Source organism: Rhineura floridana, chromosome 12 (assembly GCF_030035675.1).
Source record: "Rhineura floridana isolate rRhiFlo1 chromosome 12, rRhiFlo1.hap2, whole genome shotgun sequence".
NCBI lineage: Eukaryota > Metazoa > Chordata > Lepidosauria > Squamata > Rhineuridae > Rhineura > Rhineura floridana.
Genome location: NC_084491.1, coordinates 15,648,451 through 15,675,594, shown reverse-complemented (window position 1 = coordinate 15,675,594; position 27,144 = coordinate 15,648,451). Strand labels below are relative to the sequence as shown.

General features: G+C 44.5%; 1 protein-coding gene across 2 annotated transcripts in view; it reads right to left on the bottom strand.

Annotated features, from left to right (window-relative positions):
* The window catches only part of DOCK5 (dedicator of cytokinesis 5), a 201,228-nt gene that overhangs the window by 25,498 nt on the left and 148,586 nt on the right, over nt 1-27,144 (bottom strand). For both annotated transcript variants that reach the window (XM_061593185.1, XM_061593184.1), the window contains exons 32-45: nt 24,329-24,387; nt 23,347-23,501; nt 22,019-22,104; nt 20,162-20,318; nt 16,885-16,925; nt 16,652-16,742; nt 14,938-15,057; nt 13,090-13,179; nt 11,722-11,826; nt 9,860-10,001; nt 8,262-8,343; nt 6,903-6,987; nt 6,391-6,477; nt 4,609-4,785 (exon numbers count right to left, since the gene is read on the bottom strand). In XM_061593185.1, coding sequence (XP_061449169.1) covers nt 4,609-4,785; nt 6,391-6,477; nt 6,903-6,987; nt 8,262-8,343; nt 9,860-10,001; nt 11,722-11,826; nt 13,090-13,179; nt 14,938-15,057; nt 16,652-16,742; nt 16,885-16,925; nt 20,162-20,318; nt 22,019-22,104; nt 23,347-23,501; nt 24,329-24,387 — 1,477 coding nt within the window. The remainder of the gene's footprint in view (nt 1-4,608; nt 4,786-6,390; nt 6,478-6,902; nt 6,988-8,261; nt 8,344-9,859; nt 10,002-11,721; nt 11,827-13,089; nt 13,180-14,937; nt 15,058-16,651; nt 16,743-16,884; nt 16,926-20,161; nt 20,319-22,018; nt 22,105-23,346; nt 23,502-24,328; nt 24,388-27,144) is intronic.

Genomic DNA, 27,144 nt, shown 5'->3' with positions numbered 1-27,144 from the left:
TGAAAGCAGCTTTAGCTTTGATGCTGCTGGTGTCTGAAAAGGTATTACATGTATAGGGTATAATGGATTTTGATCTTGGAAGCTCGGTTTGGGACAGTCTAGAAATGTAACTAGCTCATACAAATAAAGCTGACCTTGCCATGATTATATATGTCTCGGTAATACTCCAATACACTCTGCATGAGCTTGCCTTTCAACAGTTTGTGGAAATTTCAACTGGTGCTGCAAAATGTAGCAGCTAAATGGTATTTCAGATCACACAACACCAAAAATCTACCCAATAGGCTCCCAATGGCTACTAGCTATGATAGCTATTACTCTGCCTCCATGGTTTCTGGAAATCACAGGAGGAGAGAGTGTTCTTGCGCTCAGGTCCTGTTTCTGGGCTATCCATAAGCATCCGGTTTGCCACTGTGGGAACAGGATGCTGGACCTGATGGGCCATTGGCCAGATCCAGCAGACTCTTCTTGTGCTCCTATGGTATGTTCTTAATTTGTTTCTGCCCCCAGAGTCAAAGTGCAGGCTGTGATACTTTAAAGCAGGCGTCCATATGGAGTCCTTTCACATGGATAATGCGTAAAGGGAGCTCATATAGCAAGATACTAAATTTTGCTCTTCTGTGATATGACTGAGGCAAGGATTGCTCATGTGGTTCCCTCCAAATGTTTCTGAACAGGTCCCATCAGCTCTAGCAAGCATGACCAATGGTTCAGGACAATGAGAGTTGTAGCCCAACAATATTTGGAGGGCACCACATGGACTACCCATGTATTGAGGATGTTATTTAATAAACATGCTCTAATGGAGGAACAGTTAGTTCCTTGACCAAGCTTGGTACAGACTATAAGATACTAATGAACTCCCCCCCAATCTCCACTCATAAAAGTTCAAGAAACAAAAACAGCTCGGAACCATTTCCTGATATTAAAAAACAAACAAACCAACAGTCTGGACAATGACCAAAAGCTACAAAAGGTATTTGCATGATTCATGGTAGGAGCAATGCTATTTATAGGACTGTTGTCCCTTGATAATGTAAAGCAATGGGAATCTTCATCTAGTTAACATAGGAAACATGAACTAATAAAACTGCATAAACAAAGGAACCATAAAAGAGGCTTTTTTTTTTCAGGCACAGCATAAAACACTGCATGCTGATAATAACAAACACACAAAGGCGCTATTAAAAGTAAAAGCAACCATTTTCAGAGGTTAAATTATTATAATCATTTTGACATTGACCAAACAAAGGAAGATGTCTCAGAAAGGCAAAATCCTCTGCCAAGGACAACTTGGGGCAAATTTAGAGTTGGTTCCCCATCATACCTTTGGAAAAACACAGCTCTGAATTCCTGATTTCCAACACTGGTATCTAGCTCAAGTTCAAGCTCAAAGGCAGGACCATCCATGCCAATCAAATCCACCCAGATCCCCCCCACACATATATGCAGCAGCAACTCAAGAATCTCAGCTTTAAACATATCAAAATAAAACCAAGGTTTCTAGCCTTTATGGCTAGGTGGATTCCCCCCTCCCTTAAGATAATTAACATTTGGTGAAATCTCAAAACAAAACGGTTTGAGCAAGACTATATCTTGCCCTTCCTCACTTCACTCCTCTACATCCATGACTAGGGATGGGCAAGTCCGTCATTTTTGGTTTCTCTCCACTTACCATTTTTCCATTCTTAAATTCAGTTCTCCACACCAGTTTGTGATTTGTTTTTTAAAAAAAGTCCTTATGAAAATTCATCCACACTTTGGTGCAAATTTCTGATCATACACAAATTTTTGCATGCACTGTTTTCTTAATAGACACGTTTTTGCAAAGCAATTTCCCCCAATATAATGGATTTTTGTATACTATTTTCAGTGATCTATGCATTTTTGTGAACACTTCAGTATATGCATTTCTGTGCACATTACTTGGCTGGAGAACTGCACTGCAACATTTGAAGAAAGGCAGATTTTGAAGGATGGCTGTATTTCAGTTTGTGTATTGTTTTGTAAAGTGTTGATAAGGTGGGTTCACTTTTAAATACAAACTGAACTGGATTTCTCCACCATCCCTATCCATGACTAATGTCTACACTGTTCCTCCCTTCCATTCCCTTCAGTTTTTGGCAAAACATTCCAAAACCTACAATCCTCTATACTTAAGAGTTCCCAAAGTGGACCAGGCATCCTATTACAGAAATGCAAAGGTCTAATGACCAGAAACCCATCTCTTGAACTCCACCCTAAGTTTTCTTGCAGTTTATATTACGGTCTCTTTCAAGTTGAGTGCTGCTGCATATATAGCCACAATGGAACCATCCATGCACAAGAGGAAAGTATCACCACGTTTGCCAGGGGACCTCAAGTTTTGCAGAAGTACAAAATAATCTTTAGAAAATGATACACATTTTTGCAGAGCGATTTCTCCAAATTAATGCATTTTTGTTTGTAATTCTTACTGATATATGCACTGATAAATATTCCCCTCTATTCAGCACTGGTAAGGCCTCGTCTTGAACACTGTGTCTAGTTCTGGACACCACACTTTAAGAAGGATGCAGACAAACTGCAATAGGTTCAAAGACTGGCTGAGTTGGGAGTGGGAGGGACTACATGGCGGTGGTTCCGCTCCTACTTGGCAGGTCGGCTCCAGAAGGTGGTGCTTGGGGAACATTGCTCGGCACCCTGGACTCTCCAGTACAAGGTTCCGCAGGGGTCAGTTCTGTCCCCCATGCTGTTCAACATCTACATGAAACCATTGGGTGCGGTCATCCGGAGCATTGGAGTGGGTTGCCATCAGTATGCTGATGACATGCAGCTCTATTTCTCCTTTTCATCTTCTTCAGGTGAGGCTGTCAATGTGCTGAACCAGTGCCTGGCTGCAACAATGGACTGGATGAGGGCTAATAAACTGAGGCTCAATCCAGACAAGACTGAGATGCTGCTAGTGGGTGGTTCTTCTGACCAGATGGTGGATGTCCAACCTGTCCCGGATGGGGTTGCACTCCCCCTGAAGGAGCAGGTTCGTAGCTTGAGGGTTCTCCTAGAACCATCTCTGTCACTTGAGGCTCAAGTAGCCTTGGTGGCACGGAGTGCCTTCTACCAACTTCGGTTGGTGGCCCAGCTACGCCCCTATCTGGACAGGGATAACCTGGCTTCAGTTGTCCATGCTTTGGTAACCTCCAAGTTAGATTACTGCAATGCGCTCTACCTGGGGCTGCTTTTGAAGAAGGTTCGGAAGCTGCAGCTTGTGCAAATAGCAGCGACCAGATTGGTAACAGGGACCAGACGGTCCGAACATATAAAACTGATTCTGGCGTTTGCATTGGCTGCCTGTATGTTTCCGAGCTTAATTCAAGGTGCTGGTTTTAACTTATAAAGCCTTACACAGTTTAGGGCCACAATACCTGATGGAATGCCTCTCCCGACATGAACCCACCCGTACACTATGCTCCACATCCAAGACCCTCCTCCGGGTGCCTCCTCTGAGGGAAGCTGGGAGTCTGGCAACAAGGGAGAGGGCCTTCTCAGTTGTGGCCCCCAAATTATGGAATGATCTTATTGATGAGGTGTGCCTGGCACCAACACTGTTACCTTTTCGGCGCCAGGTCAAAACTTCCCTCTTCTCCCAGGCATTTTAGCATGTGTTTTTAATTTTTTTTTTAAAAAAAAAATTAAATTGTGTTTTTAAATTGTTTTTGTGTTTTAAAATTCATATATTTGTTTTTAATGTTTTTAATTGCTGTAAACCGCCCAGAGAGCTTCAGCTATGGGGCGGTATAGAAATGTAATAAATAAATAAAGGAGAGCAACAAGGATGATCAGGGAACTAGAAACACAAGCTCTGTGAGGAGAGACTGAAAGAACTGGGCATGTTTAGCCTGGAGAAGACTGAGGGGAGATATGACAGCACTCTTCAAGTACATGAAAGGTTGTCACATAGAGGAGGGCCGGGATCTCTTCTCGATCATCCCAGAGTGCAGGGCATGGAATAATGGGCTCAAGTTGCAGGAAGCCAGGTTTTGACTGAACATCAGAAAAAACAACCTAACTCTTAGAGTGGTACAACAATGGAAACAATTACCTAGGGATGTGGTGGACCCTCCAACACTGGAGGCCCTCAAGAGGCAGCTGGACAGCCATCTGTTGGGTATACTTTAATTTGGATTCCTGCACTGAGGGGGTTGGACTCAATGGCGTTATAGGCCCCTTCCAACTCTACGATTCTATGCACATTTTACCCTAGCACAGCCTTTCCCAGTCTTTGGGTTCTGGATGTTGCTGGACTACAGTTCCTGTAATTCCTGACCATTGGTCATTATGGCTGGGGCTGATGGGAGTTGTAGTTCAGCAACATCTGGAGACCCAAAGGTTGGGAAAGGCTGCTCTAGCATATGCATTTTTGTACACATTATGTGGCTGCAGAACTGCACTGCAGAATTCGGGGAATTGTGAATTGTGGAGGACGGCTGTGTTTCAATCTAGGTATTGTTTTGGAAAGTGCAGATTAGGTAGGTTTGCCTTTAAATGCGAGCTGAACCTAATTTCACCCCGACCCTATTCTGCAGGCCCAGTTGCATGTCTTATTAGAGATGGCAAGAGACAGCTGACCTTCTCATAATTGGTGTATCCACCCATGACGGCTGGATCTACAATGCCGTTCAAGAGCATAGAGAGAGGATGAACAGGCAGGGTGCGGTCCCAGGCGTGTTGCTGAACGCAGTTGCTGATTTTCTCATTGGTCAGCTCCATCGTTTCAATGGCATTTTCCAAGGGGCTGATTTCCTCCTGAGAAGCACAAATACAAGAAAATGAAGGCCATATCTCAAACGAACTCTTCAGAGTTGGTCAAAGCAAATTTCAATCTATATCCCACTCTCCACGGTCCATGTCATACTCAGCGACTTTACCCTGGCTAGCGGTGTCCATGCTTTGGACCATTTGCACGCCTTTGACGTGATACACTTAAAAAAAAGATGTTTTATTTCAATATGTTTTAAAGTCTTTTGTTTTTCAGATATTTTAGAGTGCTTTTAGTGTTGCTGTTTGCCACCCTGGGCTCCCTCTGGGAGGAAGGGCGGGATATAAATTTAATTTATTCATATTCATATAATATTGATATATTATTGTTATTGTTGTAACAACAACAACAATAATAATAGTCCTGAAGTGGGGAAGACTCTTCCAGCTGAGGTTGAGATGAGAAGTTGGTTAAAGTTGCCCCAAAGAGAAAACTGCAAAAATTATCATTTGAAAAGTAGAGGACGCTGCTTTCAAGCCCTGGCATGGAGTTTGTTTAATTTTTGCAACTGTCATAAAAGGGTCCAACATCAGGGGAGGAAATGCCTAACAATGTGAAACCTTGGTAGTACAGCCTCTGCTTGAGGGCTGTGCCATCTCAGGAGGATGTGTATGAATTGGCACTTAAATATAGGAGAAGGACAAAACAGGGTTGACATCTACTTTTTCAGCCCTGCTTCTTCATTCAGACCCCATCTGCATGACTTAAAAAGTCATGGCTTTCCCCAAAGAATCATGGGAACTGTAGTTTGTTAAGGGTGCTGAGAATTGTTAGGAGACCCCTATTCTCCTCACAGAGCTACAATTCTCAAGAGTGGTTTAACAGTCAATTGCTTTTCCCAGGGAATTCTGGGAATTTTAGCTTTATAGTTCCCAGGATTCTTTGAGGGAAGCCAAGATCATTGAAAGTGGTGCAACACGGTTTTAAATGTACAGTGCAGATGGAGCCTCAGAGCAGCAGTCAAGGTGCCAGACTAAGACTATGGTGGTGCAAGTCTCCTTTTAGTTATAAAGCCCATTGGGTGATCTTGGGTCAGGCACATTTTCTCAAGCTCAGCCCACCTCACAGAGCTGTTGTGATAACAAAGCGAAGGGGAACACCACTTTGATCAGCAGTGCATACATAGGATGCCCCACTCCTACCACAGAGCTTTCTGTTTGCATTCTGCCAGAAACAGTTTTTCATTTTGAGGACTGCTAATCATGCGCAGCTCTCAATACAAAAAAAAAGCACAGCATAGAAATCTGGACGTGGTCATTTCTCTGCAGACCATCACATTTCCTTCTCACTTATGGAACAGGATGAAACAATCGCTGCATCGATCCATTATGAGCACAGGAAACTATATGCCTGCATAGGGGAGATGAATTAAACAGCAAGCCAGGGAGGGAGAGTTCCTTAAAATGTTCAGCGCAGCTACTTTGCAGAAGACAAAGACATAAACAGCAGGCGCAAACAACAGCGGGCCTGATCCAGATCAGGACTCCAGTGGGAGGGTCAGTGAGATGCAAACTGAAACAAATAACTCCCCATCCCTAACAAAAATGCAATGAATAATAAAGAGATTGAAATGCATCCTCTTGAAAGCTCACCACTGCCACTTGTTTGACTTCAAACCACTTGAGGATTCCTGGGAATGAATAGGCAGTCGTGTAGGTAGTTCTCTCGATCCACATCGTCTGGAAAGAAAAGCCAAAGTCAAGCAAGCAAAATGGAGGCAGTTACAGTTGCTAGCTGTGCAGGAGAAGTTCTTGGGAAGGGATGCAACTCAGTGGCAGAAGACGCGGTCTGCGTGCAAAGCATCCCAGGTTGAAGATCCCTGTCATTTTGAGGTAAAGGCAACAGGTAGTTAGGGGCAGGAAAGGCCTCTGCTTGAGACTTTGGAGAGCTGCTGCCAAATCAGAGCAGACAACATTAGGCTGGTCTAGTATAAAGGCAACTTCCTATGCTCCTAGCTCTGTTGTATTCCAGGTCCCTTTGCCCACCATGGGTTTAGCACCAGAGTGACATAATCTCATACATCAAGAAATGCAATGGAATATGTAGGGTAACCCAGGGGGAAAAGCAAAACTTAAAGGATTGGTTCAAGGGAGAAAGGACTTACTGCAAATTCATTCTCAGGGTCTTTTTCGCCTTTTCTGAATGGCCGGGAGTATCGGAATTGTTGCACTTCATTGGATCTATAGAAGCTAATGCAGCAACAAAACAAATCAGCTCAAATCAAACCATAGGGTGCAATTTCAGTCGCCACTGAAAATCAAAAGGTCTGGCTGTATTATTATTACAATTTATTTATAAACGGTTGCTACTGGCAAAACCTTGGGACCAGTTTACCTCCACGAGCCTATGCCTGGTCGCTTCAGTCCTCAAGAGAGACATGCTTAGTGGTGCTGTACATTTCCGAGGTTCATCTTATGCCCGCAAAGACCAGGGCTTTTAAAGTGGTGGCATCTGCTTCTTGGAATGTGCCCCCAATGAGTATCAGGCAAGCATCTACAGTATTTTATTTGTTTTATTTTCTTACATTTATATCCCGTCTTTCTCTCATTTCCCAGGTGGTCTCCCATCCAGGCACTGACCAGACCGAGATCTGCTTAGCTTCAGCAAGGTGGTGGCCTCACATGCCTTCAGACCATACCATGGGACACTGGCATGCATGTTCCTGCTTAAAACTTTTCTGTTCATATAGGCTTTCCCTTAGAGGTGATCCAGCTATATTGATGTATTAAACTGATCCACTGATTTGTGATGCATTTTGTACTTAATGTAACGTTATTGTTAACATTATGCTGTTCATCACCAGAATATCCTTTCTTAATGTTGGCAACTATAGAGGTTTGTTTTGCATATAAATAATTATTTATATCCCACTTTTGCATGCCTGGAGTTTCTAAACCATTTAACCATGCAAAACAGTGCAGCATTTGAACCAGGACTGGGGGAACGGAGGCACTTAGCCCCACAAGTAACAAGAGGAATGCAGACAGGCTGACGCAAACTGCAGCTTTACACAGCACCACAAAATGCAGCACCATCTTCTAAATTTGACATCAAAGAAAGCCCGAAGCTGTTGAGGGGAAGGTCCCTAATTCACTGGTAGAGCATCTGCACTGCATGCAGAAGGTCCCAGGTTCAATCCCTAGCATCTCCTGGAAGGACTAGGAAAAGACTCCTGTCTGAAACTCTGGACAGCTGCTGTCAGTCAGTGTAGGTAATATGGAACTAGATGGACCAATGGTCTGACTCAGTTTAAGGTAGCATCCTATATTTCCCGCCCTGGGCTCCTACTGGGAGGGATGTAACTCAAACAAATAAATAAATAAATAAATAAATAAATAAAATTCGTATGTGCTGCAGTTTAAGAAAAAAACGTTGTCCGAGCAAGCCAACTGGCAGCTGAAGCCCAGCAGAACCGTTTGTTTCTAGATGCACAGGAAGGATTGACCAGTAAGAGACTGCTTACTTTAGAATCTGCTCCGGAACAGGCTTGTCCTTGTAGTTTGGCGGGAGGTTCATGACAGGTTTAACTGTGAAGCACTGAACATCTGAGTAGTGAGCATCAAGGAATGGAAATAAGAAGGAACTCTGGCAGAAAAGTCTGAACTCTGAATCTTATCTTAATGCCTATAGCAGGGATGGGGATAGTATTGCCCACTAGGGGGTCCTATTTGGCCTGCAAGGTCATCTACCCAAGACCACACCCACCTCCTTCTGAGCACTGCTTCAGCACAGGAGACCTCTGCACACAGCAAGACTGAACCCTCTGCTCATCAACTGATGAGCAGAGATGTCAAACCTGCTGGGTGCTGCTTTGCCAGCACCTTCCCAGACCCTTCATCCCGTGGGTCAACTTTGACAGGTAGGCAGGACTGCCCTCCTATCAGTCACTTGACCTCATCATGATGTCAAAGGTGGCCGGTGGGGTGGGGGCAGATAAAGATATGGCCTGCCGGGCCAAAAAAGGTTCCCCACCCCCGATGCATGTACTGGAGCCCTTCCCAAAATTAGTAGCTAAGTGAAGTTTGTGTGAAGGGTGTCACATCACAAAAGGGGAACTGGTTTGCTCTCATGGTAAAAAGAGAGCGGGCAAGGAGGGCTCTGAAAATGCTTTTCTTTTCTAGCAGGGGCATTTCTTGCAAAGCAAGAGCACCGGAGGGCCTGCAGGTGAGAGACAGAGCGTATGCTTTGCATGAAAACGGTCCCAGGTTCAATCACAATTATTTTTGCTACCTAACAAACAGGGAGCAGATGATGCAAAATACCCTTCGCTGCTAGAGAGCCAGGGGAGGTGCTGCCAATCAGAGTAGGCCATACTGAACTAGACGGAGAAACAGTTTGACCTGGTGTAAGGTAGCTGGTATAAGGTAGTGGCGTATCGGAGGTCACTACCCAGGTGGTATGTGCTCATACAGATTTTGTGGCCAGGTCATCTCAGAAAGGTCCACCTCACACACACATAAAAGTGGAAGGTGGAGTCTTATTTAAACAATAAAGGGAATATGTGGGAAATGGGTGTGAACTGTCCCAACTCTGTCACCTAGCAGCAGCTGCTCCATCAACTTGCAGCAGAGGAAGTGATGGGAAGCAAAGACCCTCCCCATCAGCTCTGCTGAGAAACCATTCCAGCAGGTTGTTACAAGAAATACTATGTACCTTGAAGAACTGGTGCCCAAGTTTATCGTATTCCTCCTCCCTCCCCTTCCCATCTTCCTTTTGTGTCATGTCTTTTAGTTCATTAGCCTGCATGCAGGGACTGTCTTGTTTTTCATTTGATTTTACATAAGGGACTCTGGGAGTCTAAGAGCAGGGTAAATAAATAATACATAAATAATAAAAAACTCTTGACACCCATTGCTGTTGATTGGTCCCAGCCACTCTTCTCCCTGCCTGGCTCTGATCCCTGAAGTGAGCCAGGAATGGAGAAAAACAGGGGGAGCATGCGCATCCCTCTCCCATGAACTCCTCTTATTGTTTAAGTAAGACTCCTACCCACCCTCTGCTTTATATGTGAATCTGCCACCATGTAGTTTGATCTCTAACTGGACCCCTCAGAAAAGATACACTGCTTAAGAGAGGTTTTGATCTCTTCCGTTGGCGGAGCAGTGCTACTCAGCTTCTCGGCATTTGGAAACTGGGTCAGAAGTTTCAGGTTGAAATCTTCCCTCCTTTCATACTCCTTCCCACGGTAGATGAAGATCTTGTTCTGAGTAGGAAAGAAAATGGTGCTATTAAGTGGCTGGCATTTCAATATGGATAAATGCCCACAATCCTTAATCGAAAAAGAGTGCATGCTCAAGACTCTGACAAAATGGACACAACCACCACCAAGACCCATCAAAATGGAGGAAGGCCCTGATTTAAAGGATGCACTGATTTTAGTTTTCAAAGGGCATTGCCTATTTCTACTGCTTGCATTTAACAGATGACGCTAATTTTTTTTCGGGGGGAGGGGGGATTATCAGGCAACCTGGAGGCCAGGATTGTAGTGGACAGCATGATGAAAATGTCGACCCAGTGTGCTGCAGCTGTGAAAAAGGCAAATTCCATGCTGGGGATAATTAGGAAAGGTATTGAAAATAAAACAGCTGATATCATCATGCCATTGTATAAATCTATGGTGCGGCTGCATTTGGAATACTGTGTACAGTTCTGGTCGCCTCATCTCAAAAAGGATATTATAGAGTTGGAAAAGGTTCAGAAGAGGGCAACCAGAATGATCAAGGGGATGGAGCGACTCCCTTACGAGGAAAGGTTGCAGCATTTGGGGCTTTTTAGTTTAGAGAAAAGGCGGGTCAGAGGAGACATGATAGAAGTGTATAAAATTATGCATGGCATTGAGAAAGTGGATAGTGAAATGTTCTTCTCCCTCTCTCATAATACTAGAACTCGTGGACATTCAAAGAAGCTGAATGTTGGAAGATTCAGGACAGACAAAAGGAAGTACTTCTTTACTCAGCGCATAGTTAAACTATGGAATTTGCTCCCACAAGATGCAGTAATGGCCACCAGCTTGGATGGCTTTAAAAGAAGATTAGACAAATTCATGGAGGATAGGGCTATCAATGGCTACTAGCCGTGATGGCTGTGCTCTGCCACCCTAGTCAGAGGCAGCATGCTTCTGAAAACCAGTTGCCGGAAGCCTCAGGAGGGGAGAGTGTTCTTGCACTCGGGTCCTGCTTGCGGGCTTCCCCCAGGCACCTGGTTGGCCACTGTGAGAACAGGATGCTGGACTAGATGGGCCACTGGCCTGATCCAGCAGGCTCTTCTTATGTTCTTATGTTCAGGATTCAAATCCCCGCTCAGCCATGAAGCTCACTGGGTGACCTTGGGCCAGACTAGATTGATTTGAGATTTGAGCCTGTTTTGTGATATTCTGTGATGTTATTTATTGATACTGTTGAAGTTTTTAATTATTATTATGTTCTGAATTGTTTTTATGATATTGTATTATCCTTACTACAGAAGCAGCTTTGAGGTCCCTGGTGATGAAAAGCAGCATATAAATATACTAAATAAATAAATAAATAAAGTATCTCTCAGCCTAACCTACCTCACAGAGTTGTTGTGAGAATAAAGCTGGGAGGGGAGAACCATGTTTGTGTATCACCTTGAGCTCCTTGGAGGAAATGTGGGATATATATATAATAATAAATAAATATATAAACACACACACACACCAGCTCCAGGCTGGTGTCTGCACATCTACCTACAGGCATAGAAGGAGCCTCTGTGGTACGTGTGACCTTCCGCCTGTGAAGCTCTTCTCCACCAGGGAAAGGCCCCTCCACTTAATTCCAACCCCTCCAGCCTGTGGATCTGAGGCTCAGGATTATTTTAGTTTGCAGCCAGTAATACAGGTTTTTGTTTTACATATTTTAAGGATTATTACGGGCCCATCATTGGGACCACCATATAATTCTTACCCGGAGAAAGGAGGGGAACCCGTGGCCAAAATACCCAACGGCAAAATACTCTGGTTGAGGTCTCATCGCCTTCATGATGTTCTCGTAGAATGTGGCCCGTTTTTTCTGTGTATTAAAAAGAAGTTTTTTTAAAAAGGGGGGGGCAGTATTCTACTAATTCCCATTAAGTGCAAGGATTTCTGCTTGCGCAATGGGAATTTCCCCTCTTGCCTCCCCCCATGTGTGCCCCACACCTTCCCCAAATCTGCTCCAGAGTGTTGGGGAACCCCTAGAACAGATTGGGGGGGATGTAAGGAGAGGAGAGAGGGAAAGCATTCCATTGTGCAAGCAGAAATCCTTACGCTGATGGAACATTTGCTGTAGCGCTACAGTGGATTCCATCCCCCGTCCTTCTGATAGAGGAAAAGCATTCAATTGAATTTCAAGATTAAAAGGCCACAGCTCCCAAAGATGGAAAGATCACCTGCTCTTCTGTGAATCTGCCTGTCTTAAGAGGCCCCAGGCATTAAAATTTAGGGGGGCAGAGGTGACTGAGGAGAGGGTGGTGGTAACCCAACTTTGAAATGCTCTTCCCAGGGCTGTCTTCCCAGGACCTAGTTCAATAACTTTTAGGTGCCAGGTTAAGGCATTTTACTAATTCAGACAGCCTCCTCGTCATTAAGAAATATACACTGCTGCATATTATTTTGATGGTTCTTCTGCAGCTTCTTATTAATTTACAAGAAGCCTCGTACCTGACATTGCTCGGGAATTCTAAGAAACAAAGAAATCAGTGAAGCTTTGAAAACAGTGGTTTAAATCAGTGCAATTTTGAAAGGTTCAGTCTCCCATCTTGATTTAAAATGGGGTCCAAATGCAACCAAACATAGACAAAAAACTGCTCCTTGATCGCAGGAATCATGAAAGAAGATGCATAATGAACAGACCACTTTCCAAAATATCTAGCAGATGAATCCAAAAACACCAAGAAACCCAAAGCTACCAAAACTAACTAACCAAACAGAACTAAGCCTAAAAAAATTCAGTTGCCAAGAAACATAATTTTTGCAGTTTACTTTTGCTAAAACCAGGGCAGGGAATCTCAGACTCAGAGGCCAAATACGTCCCTGCAAGATTCTCTGCCTGGCTACACTAAAAGCTCATCCACATTGCACCTTCCTGTGCCCTCAATTTATTTATTTATTTATTTATTGCATTTGTATACAGCCCCATAGCCGAAGCTCTCTGGGCGGTTTACAACAATTTGCTGCTGTAGCTCTCAATCAGGAGTACAAGAGCTGTGCCAGTTTGCTCCTCCCCCCAGAAATTCCAGTCCTTCCACTGCAATTCTTTCAATCCAGCAGAAGATGAAAAATCCAGCCATCTTACCAAGAGATTGCCAAGTCCCTCGTAATCGAAAACTTTGTTCTCATACATGTCTGCTAGTTCCTTGCTTAGCTGAATGGCTTTCTCCCACATCTCCAGCAACAGAAAAAGAAAGGAAAAACAAACAAAACACTTATTAGCAGGGTTAGATTAAAGCACACCCCCTGTGTGGCTTTGCACTACATGCGCTACTCGTCTGAGCCACGCAACTTTATGTCTGGGAAGGTAGGCTCCTAAGAAATGCTAAGGCTACTAAGGATGCTTAATGATCAATAAGACCACTTCACAGACACATTCTTAGTAACCCTAACACACATCCTTCAAAAAGAAGCCAGGATTCATCCTGCATGCTCCATTTGCCATGTCTGGAAGCTGAATCCTGTGCATGGAAGCAGATGGACGTGATCAGCCAACTGGAAGCTCTCTCTCTTCTCTTCTTACATGTGTAAGAAAAAAAGGTTCATCGTGACTTCTTCCCAGTCACCTAAACCAAGGGTGGCTAAGCACCAGTTCAGGTTCCTGATAGGCCTCCCCCAGCAGATTTCGGCAGCAGCGGCAAAAAGAGCCCAGCACCCTGATAGAGATGTAAATCTCTCCCTTCCTGGTCATCAGGGCAATTATGAGCAGCGAAATCTGATCAGCTGTGTCAATGTGGGTCCTGTACCTGTGTGTAAGCATGCAAGAACTGCTTAAGAAAGTGTGCAGCGGATTGAATAAACTGGGCCTTAAAGTAATCCCAGCCTTCCCCATTCTGGCGCCCTCCAAGTCCCATCCGTCCCAGCCAGTGTGGTTAGGGATGATGGAGTTAGGGGAGGCTTGTTTAACTGACCTGACCATTACTCAAAGCCGGTTGTGTTCAACTGAGTCCTACTCAGAGTAGACCCATTTAAATTAATGTGCCCAAGTTACCATTTATTTATTTATCACATTTGTATCCCACCCTTCCTCCCAGAAGGCATAAGTCATGTCCATTAACTTCACTTGTTCTACTCAGAGGAGCACTAGGCTTGAATGGCACCCATCGTATACACTGTGGGCTCCCAAATCTTTTTAGCACAGGCCACACGAAAATTGCCAAGTGTCTTGGCAGACCACTTAATGATTTTTCTGCCTGTAATGCGCTGTGCTAAATGCTGGATGATTTTTAATTGTATTTTTACAGACATTCCATGGACCATCTGAATGAAGCTCAGATTGAGAACCCTTGGTATACACTATATTTTGTACACTATTTAAAAAAAAAGAAGGGAAAATTAGGGAAGGGCTGTAGCTTAGTGGTAGAGCATCTGCCTTGAATGAAGAAGATCCCAAGTTCAATCCCTGCTGGCATCCCCAGATAGGGCTGGGAGAGGACCCTGCTTGAAACCCTGGAGATCTACTGACAATCAGTGTATATTCTACTGAGCTACATGGACCAATGGGCCTAACGAAGAATAAGGCATCTTCCTAGTAATCACAAAAGCAAATAATCCACCCATTTTTCAGTGACGTAAGATGGGCAACAGTACCAGCTGAGGGTGGTAGTCTACTAACTTGTCCCATCGATGCAAGGATCACTGCTACGTGACAGGACTTCCCCTCAACTCCCCCTGATGCGTGCCCTGCACCCTCTCCAAACCAGCTCCAGAGGGTTGGGGGAACCCCTGAAACAGATTTGGGAGGGTGTGGAGTGTGCTCGGGTGGAAAAGAGGGTGGAGAGAGAGTCCCATCGCACTAGTGGCAATCCTTGCGCTGACAGGACCCTGACTCAGTGCTATGTCGAATACAACCCTGAAACCCGCAGTGGCCCAAATACAAAGCAGAACTTGTCCTGGGAAGTATGTCTGCCTCATCCCTTCTTGACAAACTCACCTTGCCTTTGTCAAAGAAAGCAATGATTTCTTGGTAAAGTTTCTCCTTCAGTTCTTGTTGTGAATAGACATAGTAGCTGTCTCTCTGAAGCAGATGAGGTGCACACGGCTTATCGGACCACTATGATGAGGGAAAGAATACACCAGGAAATTAATACATTTGCTTTTTCCCCTCTAATGCTTCTTTGGCTTGGGTAATCTGAAGGAAGATTATGGTATCATTCCTGTCACGGAGCTGTAATTCCCAGAGTGGTTTTAACAATCAATTCCTCTTCCAGGAGAACTCTGGGAACTGTAGCTCTGTGAAGGGAATGGGGGTCTCCTAACAACTCTCAGCAAACTTAGCAAACTACAGTTCCCAGGATTCCTTGGGGGAAGCCATGACTGTCGAAAGTAGAATAAATGTCTGGGGTGGATGTGGCCAGGATGCGGTTTAAATTTGGGTGGGAGACTACATGTGTCTTCTGTAGAATAAAAAGGTGGGGGAAACCCTGAAAAATAATGATACTTTAACCATGGTATCGAATTTTGTAAAGCCAATAATTTGTTTCTTAAACTGGTCTCCTATAGTGCAGATAGGGCCACAAGTTGTACCTTGGGTTAGAGCCTTGAACTCCTACTGAGAGTTTACAGGGGAGTAAAGGACCTTGGATGACTGGACACAGGATGAAGCTACGAATCCTTATTTGATGAGCCTGGACCCTCAAACATCAGGAAGAAGAAGCAGGTGGTAAATCTCTTTTCCTCTGCAAGACCTGCAATTCCTCAAATTAGACTTTAGGGTGGCTTAGATTCTATGGGATGCCCACCAACCTACTCCAGAGAGGTTGCCTGTGTATCAGAAGCATTGTCTGAGGGTCTGGGATGAGACAAACCTGGAATTCCTTACTCATCAGTCTTCAAATCTGCACATTCTGGGAAGAGACAATGGTATGCTGTACCATTCCCGCTATTTCTGATGTGTGGGGTGTAAGTGCCTTTGCTGATGAAGCCAAAAGACATCACCCAGTGCACAAGAGGGAAGTATGAATAGGCTTGGGGGGAACCTCAAGGATTGTAGAAGTACCAACAAGTCCTGGGGAGGGCATAGTGGGGGAACCCTCCAAAACAGCCCAATGGGTACTGAGCATGCCCAGTTGCTGCAGAATGATGAATAACTGGGGTGAGAGAGAAAAAAACTGACAGTGGGAGGAATGGAGTAGCTAGAATGCTGAAAAGGAAGCATGCAACACTGCAACATTTTGTTGCAGGTCCTACTGGTATTAATTGTGCATGCTCTCTTCTGGTTCAAAATCCCCTAACAGAGTTCAGAATACTTTAGTTATTTCCATTGGCCCTGTCAAAGAGCACAGGGTAAGTAAAAAATATGAAACACACACACACACACAGCCCCCCCCCCTCAAATAATTAACAAAGCGTCTACCTACAAAACCCAGACAAGATGGGCAGTATCATTGGGAGCCGGCAGCTTTGCTAAGAATCTGCTCTGGAGAGGGTTACACTCCCCTTAAGGATCAAGTGCCCAATTCAGAATTTACTCTGGACACCCAAGCACCTCTGGCAACATGAAGCACTTTTCAACAATTTAGGCTAGTGTGTCAGCTCTGACTTGTCCTGGAAAGAGGTAGCCAGGATTATCCATGCCTAACAAAACCAGGCTTGGCTACTGCAATGTACTGTGCATGGAGCTGCTCTTGAAGACCTCAGATACTTGCCTGGAGTAACTCTGCATGAAGGAGAAGTGTGTATGCTGCCTCAGTGTAGTTTTCAGAGCCTGTGTGTAGGTCCCGGAGTTTATACAAGTATCTAGAAGGACAACAGACACAAATTATCAAGGAATCACAAGCACAGAAGCAACATAAATATTTTAGTTCAGCCTGTTGAACTAAGGCAGAATCCTCTAACACAACAAAGCAAAACTAGTGAAGGTAAAGGTAATGTGGCTTACCTGATGTATATATCCTCTCTCTTCTTTTCTTTATAAAAATTCTGCAAAAGAAAATGTATTATTGTAAATTACCAGGCTGATTTTTAGAGTGCAAGCCAAATATACACACAGAATCAATTCAGACTTCACACCAAACCATGGATTATGCTATCCATAGTTCACAACCCAAACTATGGTTTGAGCTTCCAAATGTACAGGCAAGCCACGGTTTAGAACCCCTTGTCTGCTTTGTTTTCTATCTGCCCACCCATCTCTAGGCGGTGGCCTCTATAGCTGCAGCTGATGCTAAGCCTCCAGTTGTCACATCAAAACAGATTTGGCACAAACCATAATTTTCAAACCCCACTTCAAATCATGGTTCCTGATTCTGGTTTACCAGCTGTCATAAACCACAGTTCAGCAACTCAGACAGCCAACCACAGTTAAATTTCCATAACCATGGCTTAGCGTGATGTCGGAATTGAGCTTATGCATGTTCCACGATTGTTTCTTCTTACGATGTAGCAGACAGGATTGGACTTGCCCTGGGGAAATCTGCACAGCCATGAAACTCACTGGCTGCCCTGGGGAAAATCAGTAGTTAAAACAGCTATGCTGTAAAAATGAAGAAGGGGTGGAACTCTACATGCATGCCATTGTGAGCTCCTTGGAGAAAATGTGAAGTACAGATTTAATAAATACATGAGATCAAGTGGTTTATTATCAGTATTCACCTCCACAGGGGAGCGTCCATCTTCCAGTTTCCAGCCAGCTATACCCTCCCTCCCAATTGTTCTTTTTCAACAGACATACAACATTGCATGAATAATTAACATGCTCAGTCCTCTTTTGGCTGGTTTTTTTGTGGGCCTTAATCCCTCCCAATTTTTCTAGACTTTTTTTTAATATATACTTCTGCAGACTTAGAGGTTTCTCCTGAACATTTTTATACCACCCTTTTGTTTCTCAGCTGCTCCATTTCTGTCAGCACTAACCACCACAGCTGCCTATTAGAGGAAGTTATGGGTTGCATCCAAGGCAGCACTTGTAGAAGGAGAATCACCCAGCCCTCCTCCTCACTGCACGTGCATGCATACACACCCCCATATGTCACTTCCCAAAAAAGTACTTCCCAAAGGAGGAGAACTCTCAGAGGCGGTGTTGGATGTGGGCTGCAGAGGGAGGGTGGAGACCTGGGGGAATTGGGTTGAGAAATCTTGCATGAACAGGAGCTGCAGTGCAAGGAAAGGGAAAATCCTTGCACAAGCCTCCTTGAGAACTGCTTTGGATGCAACTTGGGATGGAGTAGAAATTTAATTCATTTTGCATTTTAATACGAAGCTACCCAATTTGCGTTTTCTGAAACAATATGCAAGCCAAAACACAGCCATCGTTTGAAATTTGCACTTCTCTGAATTTTGCAATGCAATGCTCAAGCCCAGTATGTGTAAAAAATGCACATACTGGGATAAAGTGTGCATTTAAAAAAGCAAATATTCATGAAAATAACATAAAAAAGCATTTTATTGCGGGAAATTGGTTTGTGAAAAAAAAGCATGTAAGACATAAAAACGTGTATGTTACAGGAAATCCTCACTAATGATGTTGATAATTTTCATGAAGATTTTCTGTTAAAAATGCAAAATTATGTGGAATTGTGGAGAACTGAAGATTGGAAAAATGAGAAACCAAAATGGACAGATTCACCATCCCTACATGCAACCCTCAATAAATTACTACCACAACTTCTTGATAACAGCTTTCTGTGCTCTGCCTTTGTACCTCACAAGCGTGACCATGGAACCGGACCAAGGATGAAGTGATACAGATAGAGGAGTTCTCAATTATTCCACTGAGTTTTATAGGACAAAAGAAATGACTGCAATCTGAGATGAGATTGACGGGAGACAGAGCCCACCCCTGCCTTGTTTTCTCCAGTCATTCTGATAACATGGACCCTTTGCCCACCACCATCATGGCTCCAAAGACAGTCATTCACAGTTCAGGTAATGAAACCCTGGAGTTGGCTGTAGGAGTCCTGAATTCAAATAACTGGGAAGCCAATGTGGAGGACATATGAACATAGGAAGCTGCCTTAGACCACTGGTCCATCTACCTCAGTATTGTCTACTCTGACAGGCAGTGGCACTCCATGGTTTCAGGCAGGGGTCTCTCGCAGCCCTACCTGGAGATGCTGGAGATCGAACCTTGGACCTTCTGCATGAAAGGCAGATGCTCTACCACTGAGCTATGGCCCTGACTTTGCCAGATGGGGACTGGGGAAAACCCCAGTTCAAATCCCTACTCAGCCCTGATGCTCACCAGGTGGAGCTTTGGGCCATCACAACCTAACCTACCTCGCAGGATTGTGTGGATAAAAAGGAAGAAGCATACAGGCTATGCCTTGAGCCCCTTGGGGGAAAGGCAGGATATAAATGTAGGAAACAAACCGCCAGCTGAACTGCCATCTCTGATCAGGAATTATTTTTCTGTGAGGTTTGTGGGACACGCCTCTTCTTCAGTTTCTCTTCTCTTTCCCAAAGCAGACTGACATAGCCATGTCTCATTGGCACAGCTGCCACCAGATCCCCCTGCCTCTAGTCTGGCAAGTGCAATGTCAGATTGCACTTCCTGGGAAAGCATGATGTGGATGAAGGGGTTTCCTGCTGTAGCTTCCTATGCTACCTGATCCATCTTTCCCATAGTGTTTTAGGCATGCAAGCAACCTCACAAATCCTCATTCCACAGGGAACCAGTCATGATTATTTCCATGCAACCAATTGCACTTCCAGTGTAAGATGTGCCCCCTGCAGATCAACAAAGCAAAATGTGATCTGTGATCTCCTGGTATCCACATATTGAGATCCTGATGTGGTTTTATGATGAGGTAAATAAGGATGGACTTTACGTGTCTTAAAGCTCACTAAGGGACTTATACTCAGAGCCTGGGAGGACAAATACCCACCGACTATTCTGCAATGGTTTGATGATCTAAACACCCTTGCTACATTTGAGCGTACTTTCTATAAACATCAACCCCGTCTGGATACATATTTGGATGGCATATATTGATCTATTTGTGTAAACTAAAATGGATGTATAGATGTTTAAATGTTCTGTTAATGTGAGTGGACAGCGTTCTTGTCTTTCCCCCCCTTTCTTTTTCTTAATTAAATTTACTTTTGAAAAAAATCAATAAAAAAACTGATGTAGTTTTAGGCCCTGGCCACCCGAAATCATTGGAACAGCGGATTTGTGTCTGAAGGTCCCAGATATCCCCCCCCCTCGCGACCCATACCAGCACGTTGACAGTACAGCTCATGCGGTTTTCTTTGCTCCCGTCATGCATGATGGCCCGGTAGTCCAAGAGGTTTTCTAACAGGCTGCTAACCAACAGAGCGAACACTTCGCCTGAGCTCGAGAGGTATTTGTGCTTCCGACAGTGTTCTAGAAGGCTGTAGACCATGTGCATTGGAAGACAGAGCAGGGGTGGGAGGAAGAAAGAGGGAGAGAAATCAGATGTTTAGAAAGAAGTCTTTTGCTTTCTTAAATTTGTGTTGTGTTCAATGCTAGCCATACTCAGAGCAAACCCACTGACATTAATAGACATGGCTAATTTGGCTCCATCCATTTCAATGGTCTACTCTGAGGAGAGGTTAGTTAGATGCAACCCTATGTTGTGGTTGGTTCAAAGTTGCACTAGCACAGGTGTGGGGAACCTTTGGCCCTCCAGATGGCGCTGAACTACAACTCCCATCAGCCCAAGCAAGCATGGCCAATGCCCAGGAATGATGGGACTTGCATTCCAGCAGCATCTGGAAGGCCCCAGTGGGGAGGCAGGGGTAAAAAAGGCCCAGTGCATAATCAACTTTCCGTTCATGCAACTTTGGAATGCAACCCATTGATCTTTATTTGGTTTTCACCTGTCTCTTCCCAAGAGCTGGCTGATAAGAATTAATCCACGAAAGCTAAAAATTAACAGAAAATGCACAGCAGATATTTAATAACATGTTGATTTATCTGCAGATTTTACAGCAGATTTTACAACTGTTTAACTGCAATCTTGGAACAGTTTTTAAAAAATAACTCGACAGCGTAAAAGAGAGTGGAGATCCCACCTTACATAACAGAGTTTTCACTTTGTCTATACACATTTGAATTGTCCAAGACAACAAGTTATCTTCAGCTGACATGCAAATCAGAATAGGTCGCCCCAGGCGATTCCTTAAAGGCATTTGAGGAAGAAACCCACTTTGTATATAACTACTGAAGGGATGTTGACCTGTACATGATTGGTTTTGGTTCTTATACATCCATTAAAGAACATAAAAAAGGCCTCTTTGAAATTCTCGTTTGATTGGGAGGACTATGTTCTATGTATTCTTATACTTTCTGTGCAAACTTTTGTGGAATCAAACACCAAGAGGAAAAAAGCTAGTATTGTGAAAATTGTAGCATTTTTTTTTAAAGATGGGGATTGTTCAGTATGGCCTCAACTGCACCAATCATTTATTCCACTTCGAACAGTCATGGCTTCTTCCAAAGAATTCTGGGAACTATAGTTTGTTAAGGGTTCTGAGAGCTGTTATGAGACCCCTATTCCTCTCACAGGGCCATAATTCTGAGTGGTTTAACAATCAACCACTTTTCTCAGGGAACTCTGGGAATTGTAGCTTTGTAAGGGGATTTGGGGTCTCGTAATGACTCTTAGTACCCTTAAACTACAGTTTTCAGGATTCTTTGGGGGAAGCCATGAGTATTTAAAGTGGTACAATACTGCTTTAAATGTATAGTGGAGTAAGTACTCAAAATAGTAGTGAGCACTGTCTAAAACAGCAGATTACAACAACAGCTAGATCTGTGAACTCAGTTCCTGTCACCAAGGCAGGAGGGCAGCCATCCTCCTGCTGGACTGGAAGTGGGTTGTATCATTTCAGTTCAGTTCTCGCTGTTGCATTTAACAAGCTACTCAAATTCTCTCCTGTCTTTCCTGATGAGGAGACCCAGGGCTTGTCTGAGCTACTTGCAAAGAACAACTTGAGTACTAGCTGCACCACTACTTGCAAAGTGAAATGTGAGAAGATAACATCAGATTTTGGAGGAACATTAAGAAAGGGGTTTCTAGAAAGGCAAACAAAAACACTCACACACTTACAGTTTCTCCAGCAAAATCTTGTACTGTTCATCCCCGCAACCCCCTTCAACTTCCTGATCCAGTTTAGTTATCAGTTCATTTTCAAACTAAAAACAGACCAAAAAAACAAAACAAAACACACACACAAAATGATCCCAGTGTACTTCTAAATGCAGGTGTGGACAGGACATAGACTGGGATCTGCTAGTAGAAATTGCTGGGAAATTACAGTAGGTTTTCTGACTCCAAATTGTTTAACAATAGTAGCATCAAAATGACTTGCTTTCACCTAAATTAGGCTGCTGAAATAATGATAACCTGGAAGTGACTTGTGTGTGAAAAGCCTGTGAGCTCAGTTCAGTTTGCATCTGGCTCTAGGTTGGAAGATTTTGGGGTTCCAGTAAACAAATGAAGTAGATCCATCCAGCCAGGAGTCTGCCTATCCTGTTCCAATGACCATTTTGTAACTAACAAATGATGGCAAATATGGAAAGCATTTCTGAACCTCCTGTGTTAAAATCTGATGGCCTAACAGGAACATTTGCAGTGTGTGGAATGGAAACACAAAATGAAACATATTAAGGTACCATTGTGTTATGTGAAACGTTAACATTACAAGAAGTAACACCGTCCATTTTGTTTGCTTGCTATGATTATTCCCAATATAATTTCCATTCTATTTGCTTGAGCTCATCTTTCTATGCTCTGTAGAGCAATCATCAATTCCTATTGGCCCCCATGCCATCCTAGTCCAGCAAGATGGTGGCACCGCCAGATCCATGCCACAACTGAGGATGGGCTTACAGAATTGGGCTGTGATCATAGACTCATGCAATAGTAGAGTTGGAAGGGGCCTATATGGCCATTGAGTCCAGCCCCCTGCTCAATGCAGGAATCCAACTTAAAGTATACCCAACAGGTGGCTGTCCAGCTGCCTCTTGAATGCCTCCAGTGTTGGAGAGCCCAGCACCTCCCTAGGTCACTGGTTCCACTGTCGGGCTACTCTAACAGGAAGTTCTTCCTGATGTTCACGTGACATCTGGCTTCCTGCAACTTGAGCCCATTATTCTATGTCCTGCAATCTGGGATGATCGAGAAGAGATCCCGGCCCTCCTCTGTGTGACAACCTTTGAAGTAATTGAAGAATGCTATCATATCTCCCCTCAGTCTTCTCTTCTCCAAGCTAAACATGCCCATTTCTTTCAGTCTCTCCTCACAGCACTCTGTTTCCAGTCCCCTGATCGGATCATCCTGGTTGCCCTCCTCTGAACCATCTCCAGTTCTCAAACTCTGATTGCCTTCTCCTCCTCCCCCTCCTCCCCCTCCAATTTGGCAATCTGGTCATGTACCATATGGAAGTTCCTGCTCCCGCTGAAGTTGAATTCGCACTGCATCATGTCAAAAAAGATTGGGATGGTCGCCTTTCGCAATTCAGGCTCAGGCGTCAAAGTCACCTCCAGGATCGAGCCTACCATAGAGGGGATGAACTTGATCTTGTGAGGCCCTGAAAAAAAAGGAGAAAGGGATGCAAGAACAAAGCAGGTGGTGGGTTTCTGGGGCACTCAGCAGCAGCTGCTCCCCACCCTACTAATTGCCTCCTAGTCTTTCATATGCAAACCACACAATGGAAGCTCCTGCTGCTGGACCACTCCCTAGTTCCTGCAGGGGACTCTGGGATAAAACACTACTCTGACACAGATGCACAAGATGGGTTGGTAGGAGAAGGGGTGAGAACTCTGGGGAAAGCTGATCTCTGGAGACTAGATTACGTCTACAGTTTCGCTGATCTCTTAAGTTTGTTAATTGGTCTCTATTAATCAGGAAAGGGCCATAGCTCAGTGGCAGAGTATCTGCTTTGCATGCAGAAGGTCCCAGGTTTATTCTCTGGCATCTCTAGGTAGCGCTGGGGAAAAGGGTTCCACGAGAGGGTGACGTAATCCCACCATGACATATCTTCACCACCTCTGGGGCATCTGGGAGAGTGGCTGCCAGTCAGTGTTGACTTGATAATGCTGAAAAAAGCTCTGCAAGCACTCTGCAGAGTTGGTCTCTGAGAGGCAGCATTCACACCATACATTTAAAGCACATTTAAAACACATTCCTTCACCCCAAAGAATCCTGGGTACTGTAGTTTGCTAAGGAATTGGGGAATTGTAGCTCCGTGAGGGGTAAAGTACAGTTCTCAGGATTTTTTGTTTGAGGAGGGGGTGGGCAGAAATGTGCTTTAAATGTATTTATGTATATGCAGCCTGAGAACAGGCTGCTGGATTAGATGGGCCTTTTTAGGTTCTTACTCGCAGCTTAGGTCCTTAGCAGATGCATGAAACTTACCTAGATTGTACCACATGTCCCTTATTTTGAAGCCAATGTCCTTCCTCATGTCGCCATATCTACAGAGAAAGTGTGTGTGTGAGAGAAAAGGAAAGTTACATCCGCTCAATGGTTTGGCTCAAATATGCAGGGAAATTTAGATCCAATTCATATTATATATTCAGAGAGGAGCTTGTGGTCACCTTGCTCCTTCCTGGTTGTTCTGTTGCTGTGCCGCACTGAGGTACCCCATAGTTTGGGTTACTGTCATTTGAATCAAGCTTGCAGTTTAGTTCTCTGTAGACCACTGTTTTTCAGCCTTGCATCCCCATATGTTGTTGGTGGCCACCAGATGTTTTAGAGCTACAATTCCCACCCACCTCCCAGCCAACACAGCCAATGGCCAATGATGATGGGAGTTGGAGTCCAACATCTGGGGACCCAAGGTTGAAGAACAGTGCTCTAGACTAACCACGAGCTGTATTCAAGGTTTGTCATATGGTTTACAGCTTGTGGTTTCTCTGGGAACCACGTTCAGAGGACATGCTGAGCCGAACTGCGGCGAAGCTCAGCACAGCAGCAGAACAACCGGTGGAGGAGTGAAGCGGCTGTGATCTCTCCTGGAATCCGCACATGTCTGCTAAGGCATGATTTGGCTGAGCATGATGTGCCAGCCAGGCCATGGTGGCGTTCCAGAGGTTGCTGGACTTGGATTCCCATCAGCCCCTTGCCATCCTGGCCAATGGTCAGCCATGATGGCAACTGTAATTCAGCAGCATCTGGAGGGACACGGGTTTGCCATCCCGCCATAAAGTGCTAGTCTTCAGCTAGCGAGTAAGGATCCATTACTAGGCTGTGCTTTGACAAAGGTCTGCTGAGCCACCACCATGCTCTCACTTCTTTAAAAAAAAGGGCAGGTGGGGAGAAAGAAAACAGAAGGAGAAAAGAAAAGCTCTGATACATCAGCCTAGATGTCATGACAATTGTCTTACTGGCAACCATGTCAGACAACAAAAGTTAGTAGGAGCTGTATAGAGGGAGTAGAGATTAGCACCATCATTAGCACTATGATGCATGGGAATGTTTAACCTCTTCTTTTCCTGTCACAGTCCTGAGAACCCCCCTGCTTCCCGGCTAGTTATCCCATACATCCCATTATGTCTTAATATATGCATGTTTACACCATAATAAATTAGTCGGTCTTAAAGTGCCACAAGATGCTTTGTTGCATTTTATATTGAGTATTAAAAAAAAACAAAAACCTAACAGTGCATCCCGGGTAGCTGGTTGGAGTTAAAAGGTAGGACTGTGACAGGTGGGGAACACCTGTGGCCCTCCAGAAGTTGCTGGGCAACTCTAACTCCCATCAGCCCCGGCCAGCACGGCCAATGGTCAGGGATGATGGGGAGGTGCAGTTCAGCAACATCTGGAGTGCCAGAGTTACTCCAGCTCTGCTTTAATCAGTCAGATCAGGCTTCTCCTACATACTGCCCTCCAGACGTTTTTGGTGACAACTCCCATCATATGTGACCATTGGCTGGGGTGGTGGAGGATGGGAATTGTAGCTCTAAGGCATCTGGAGGCCACCAAGTTGGGGAAAGTGGAGTTAATCAATGAAAACCTCTTTTAAATCAACTGATATGCGCTGTCTGTAGACAAGCAATTTTTTAAAAACACACACACATTATTTTTTTAAAAATAATTACTTATAAAAACTGCAGGTGCCAGGCATCATTTCAGAAGAAATATTCCCCCTACTCTTACACACACGGGGGAGATAATGCCTCTTCTAAGATGGCCTGTTGCAACACAGACACACACTTTGCCTAAAAGCAAAACCAGTACGCGTCTTTTTTCAAAACTAGTGTTTTGTCATATGCAGATACAGGCAGATTTAATCACTGATGGTTAGCCCATGAGTGTGAATGGGGAAATGGCCCACCAACCTCAGCCCACCCTCAGCTAGCCCCTACCTGCCTCCCTTATTTCCCACCAGTTCAGGGGGTGACCCTGCCTGGCAGCTTTCTCTTCCATTGTAGAGCACAGCAGGGAGAACATAAGAAGAGCCTGCTGGATCAGGCCAGTGGCCCATCTAGCCCAGCATCCTGTTCTCCCAGTGGCCAACGAGATGCCTACGGGAAGCCCGCAAGCAGGACCTGAGCGCAAAAGCACTCTCCCCTCTTGTGGTTTTCAGCAACTGGGATTCAGAAGCATATTGCCTCCAACCATTGAGGTGAAATGTAGCCATTTTGGCTAGTAGCCATTGATAGTCTTAATAAGAACCCAAGAAGAAAAGGTGGAAGACGCATGAAGCAAAACTAGAATGAGTTGGCTTTGCCTGTCACTTGGCTCTAGCGCCATAACTGTGGGTCTCCTTGCCTTCTGTGCTAGCAGTCCCAATGGGCACCAGCCACCATTGGATTTAATTGATTAAAAGTGATTTAATCAAATAAGATTTCTTTAAGTGGGTAGCAGGCTTAGTTCAAAGGTGGATTCTGGATCTGAAGAGAAAAAAAAGGTTGAAGGCAATTGCTATAAAGTTGCTGCCCCAGACTCGTACTGGGAGGAAGGGCGGGATATAAATCAAATAGTAAAATAAATAAAGTCTGAAGGCACAACCTGCACCTATCCCCAGGGGACACACACTGGCGAGCAACAACTGGACAAAACTTCCCAGGGTATATTCACTGCTGCGACATCTCCCACTGTGGTGTAATGATTAGAGTGTCGGACTGGAACCTGGAAGACCAGGGTTCAAATCCCCGCTCAGCTATGAAGCTGAGTGACCTTGGGCTAGTTACTGTCTCTTGGTCTAGCCTACCTCGCAGAGTTGTTGT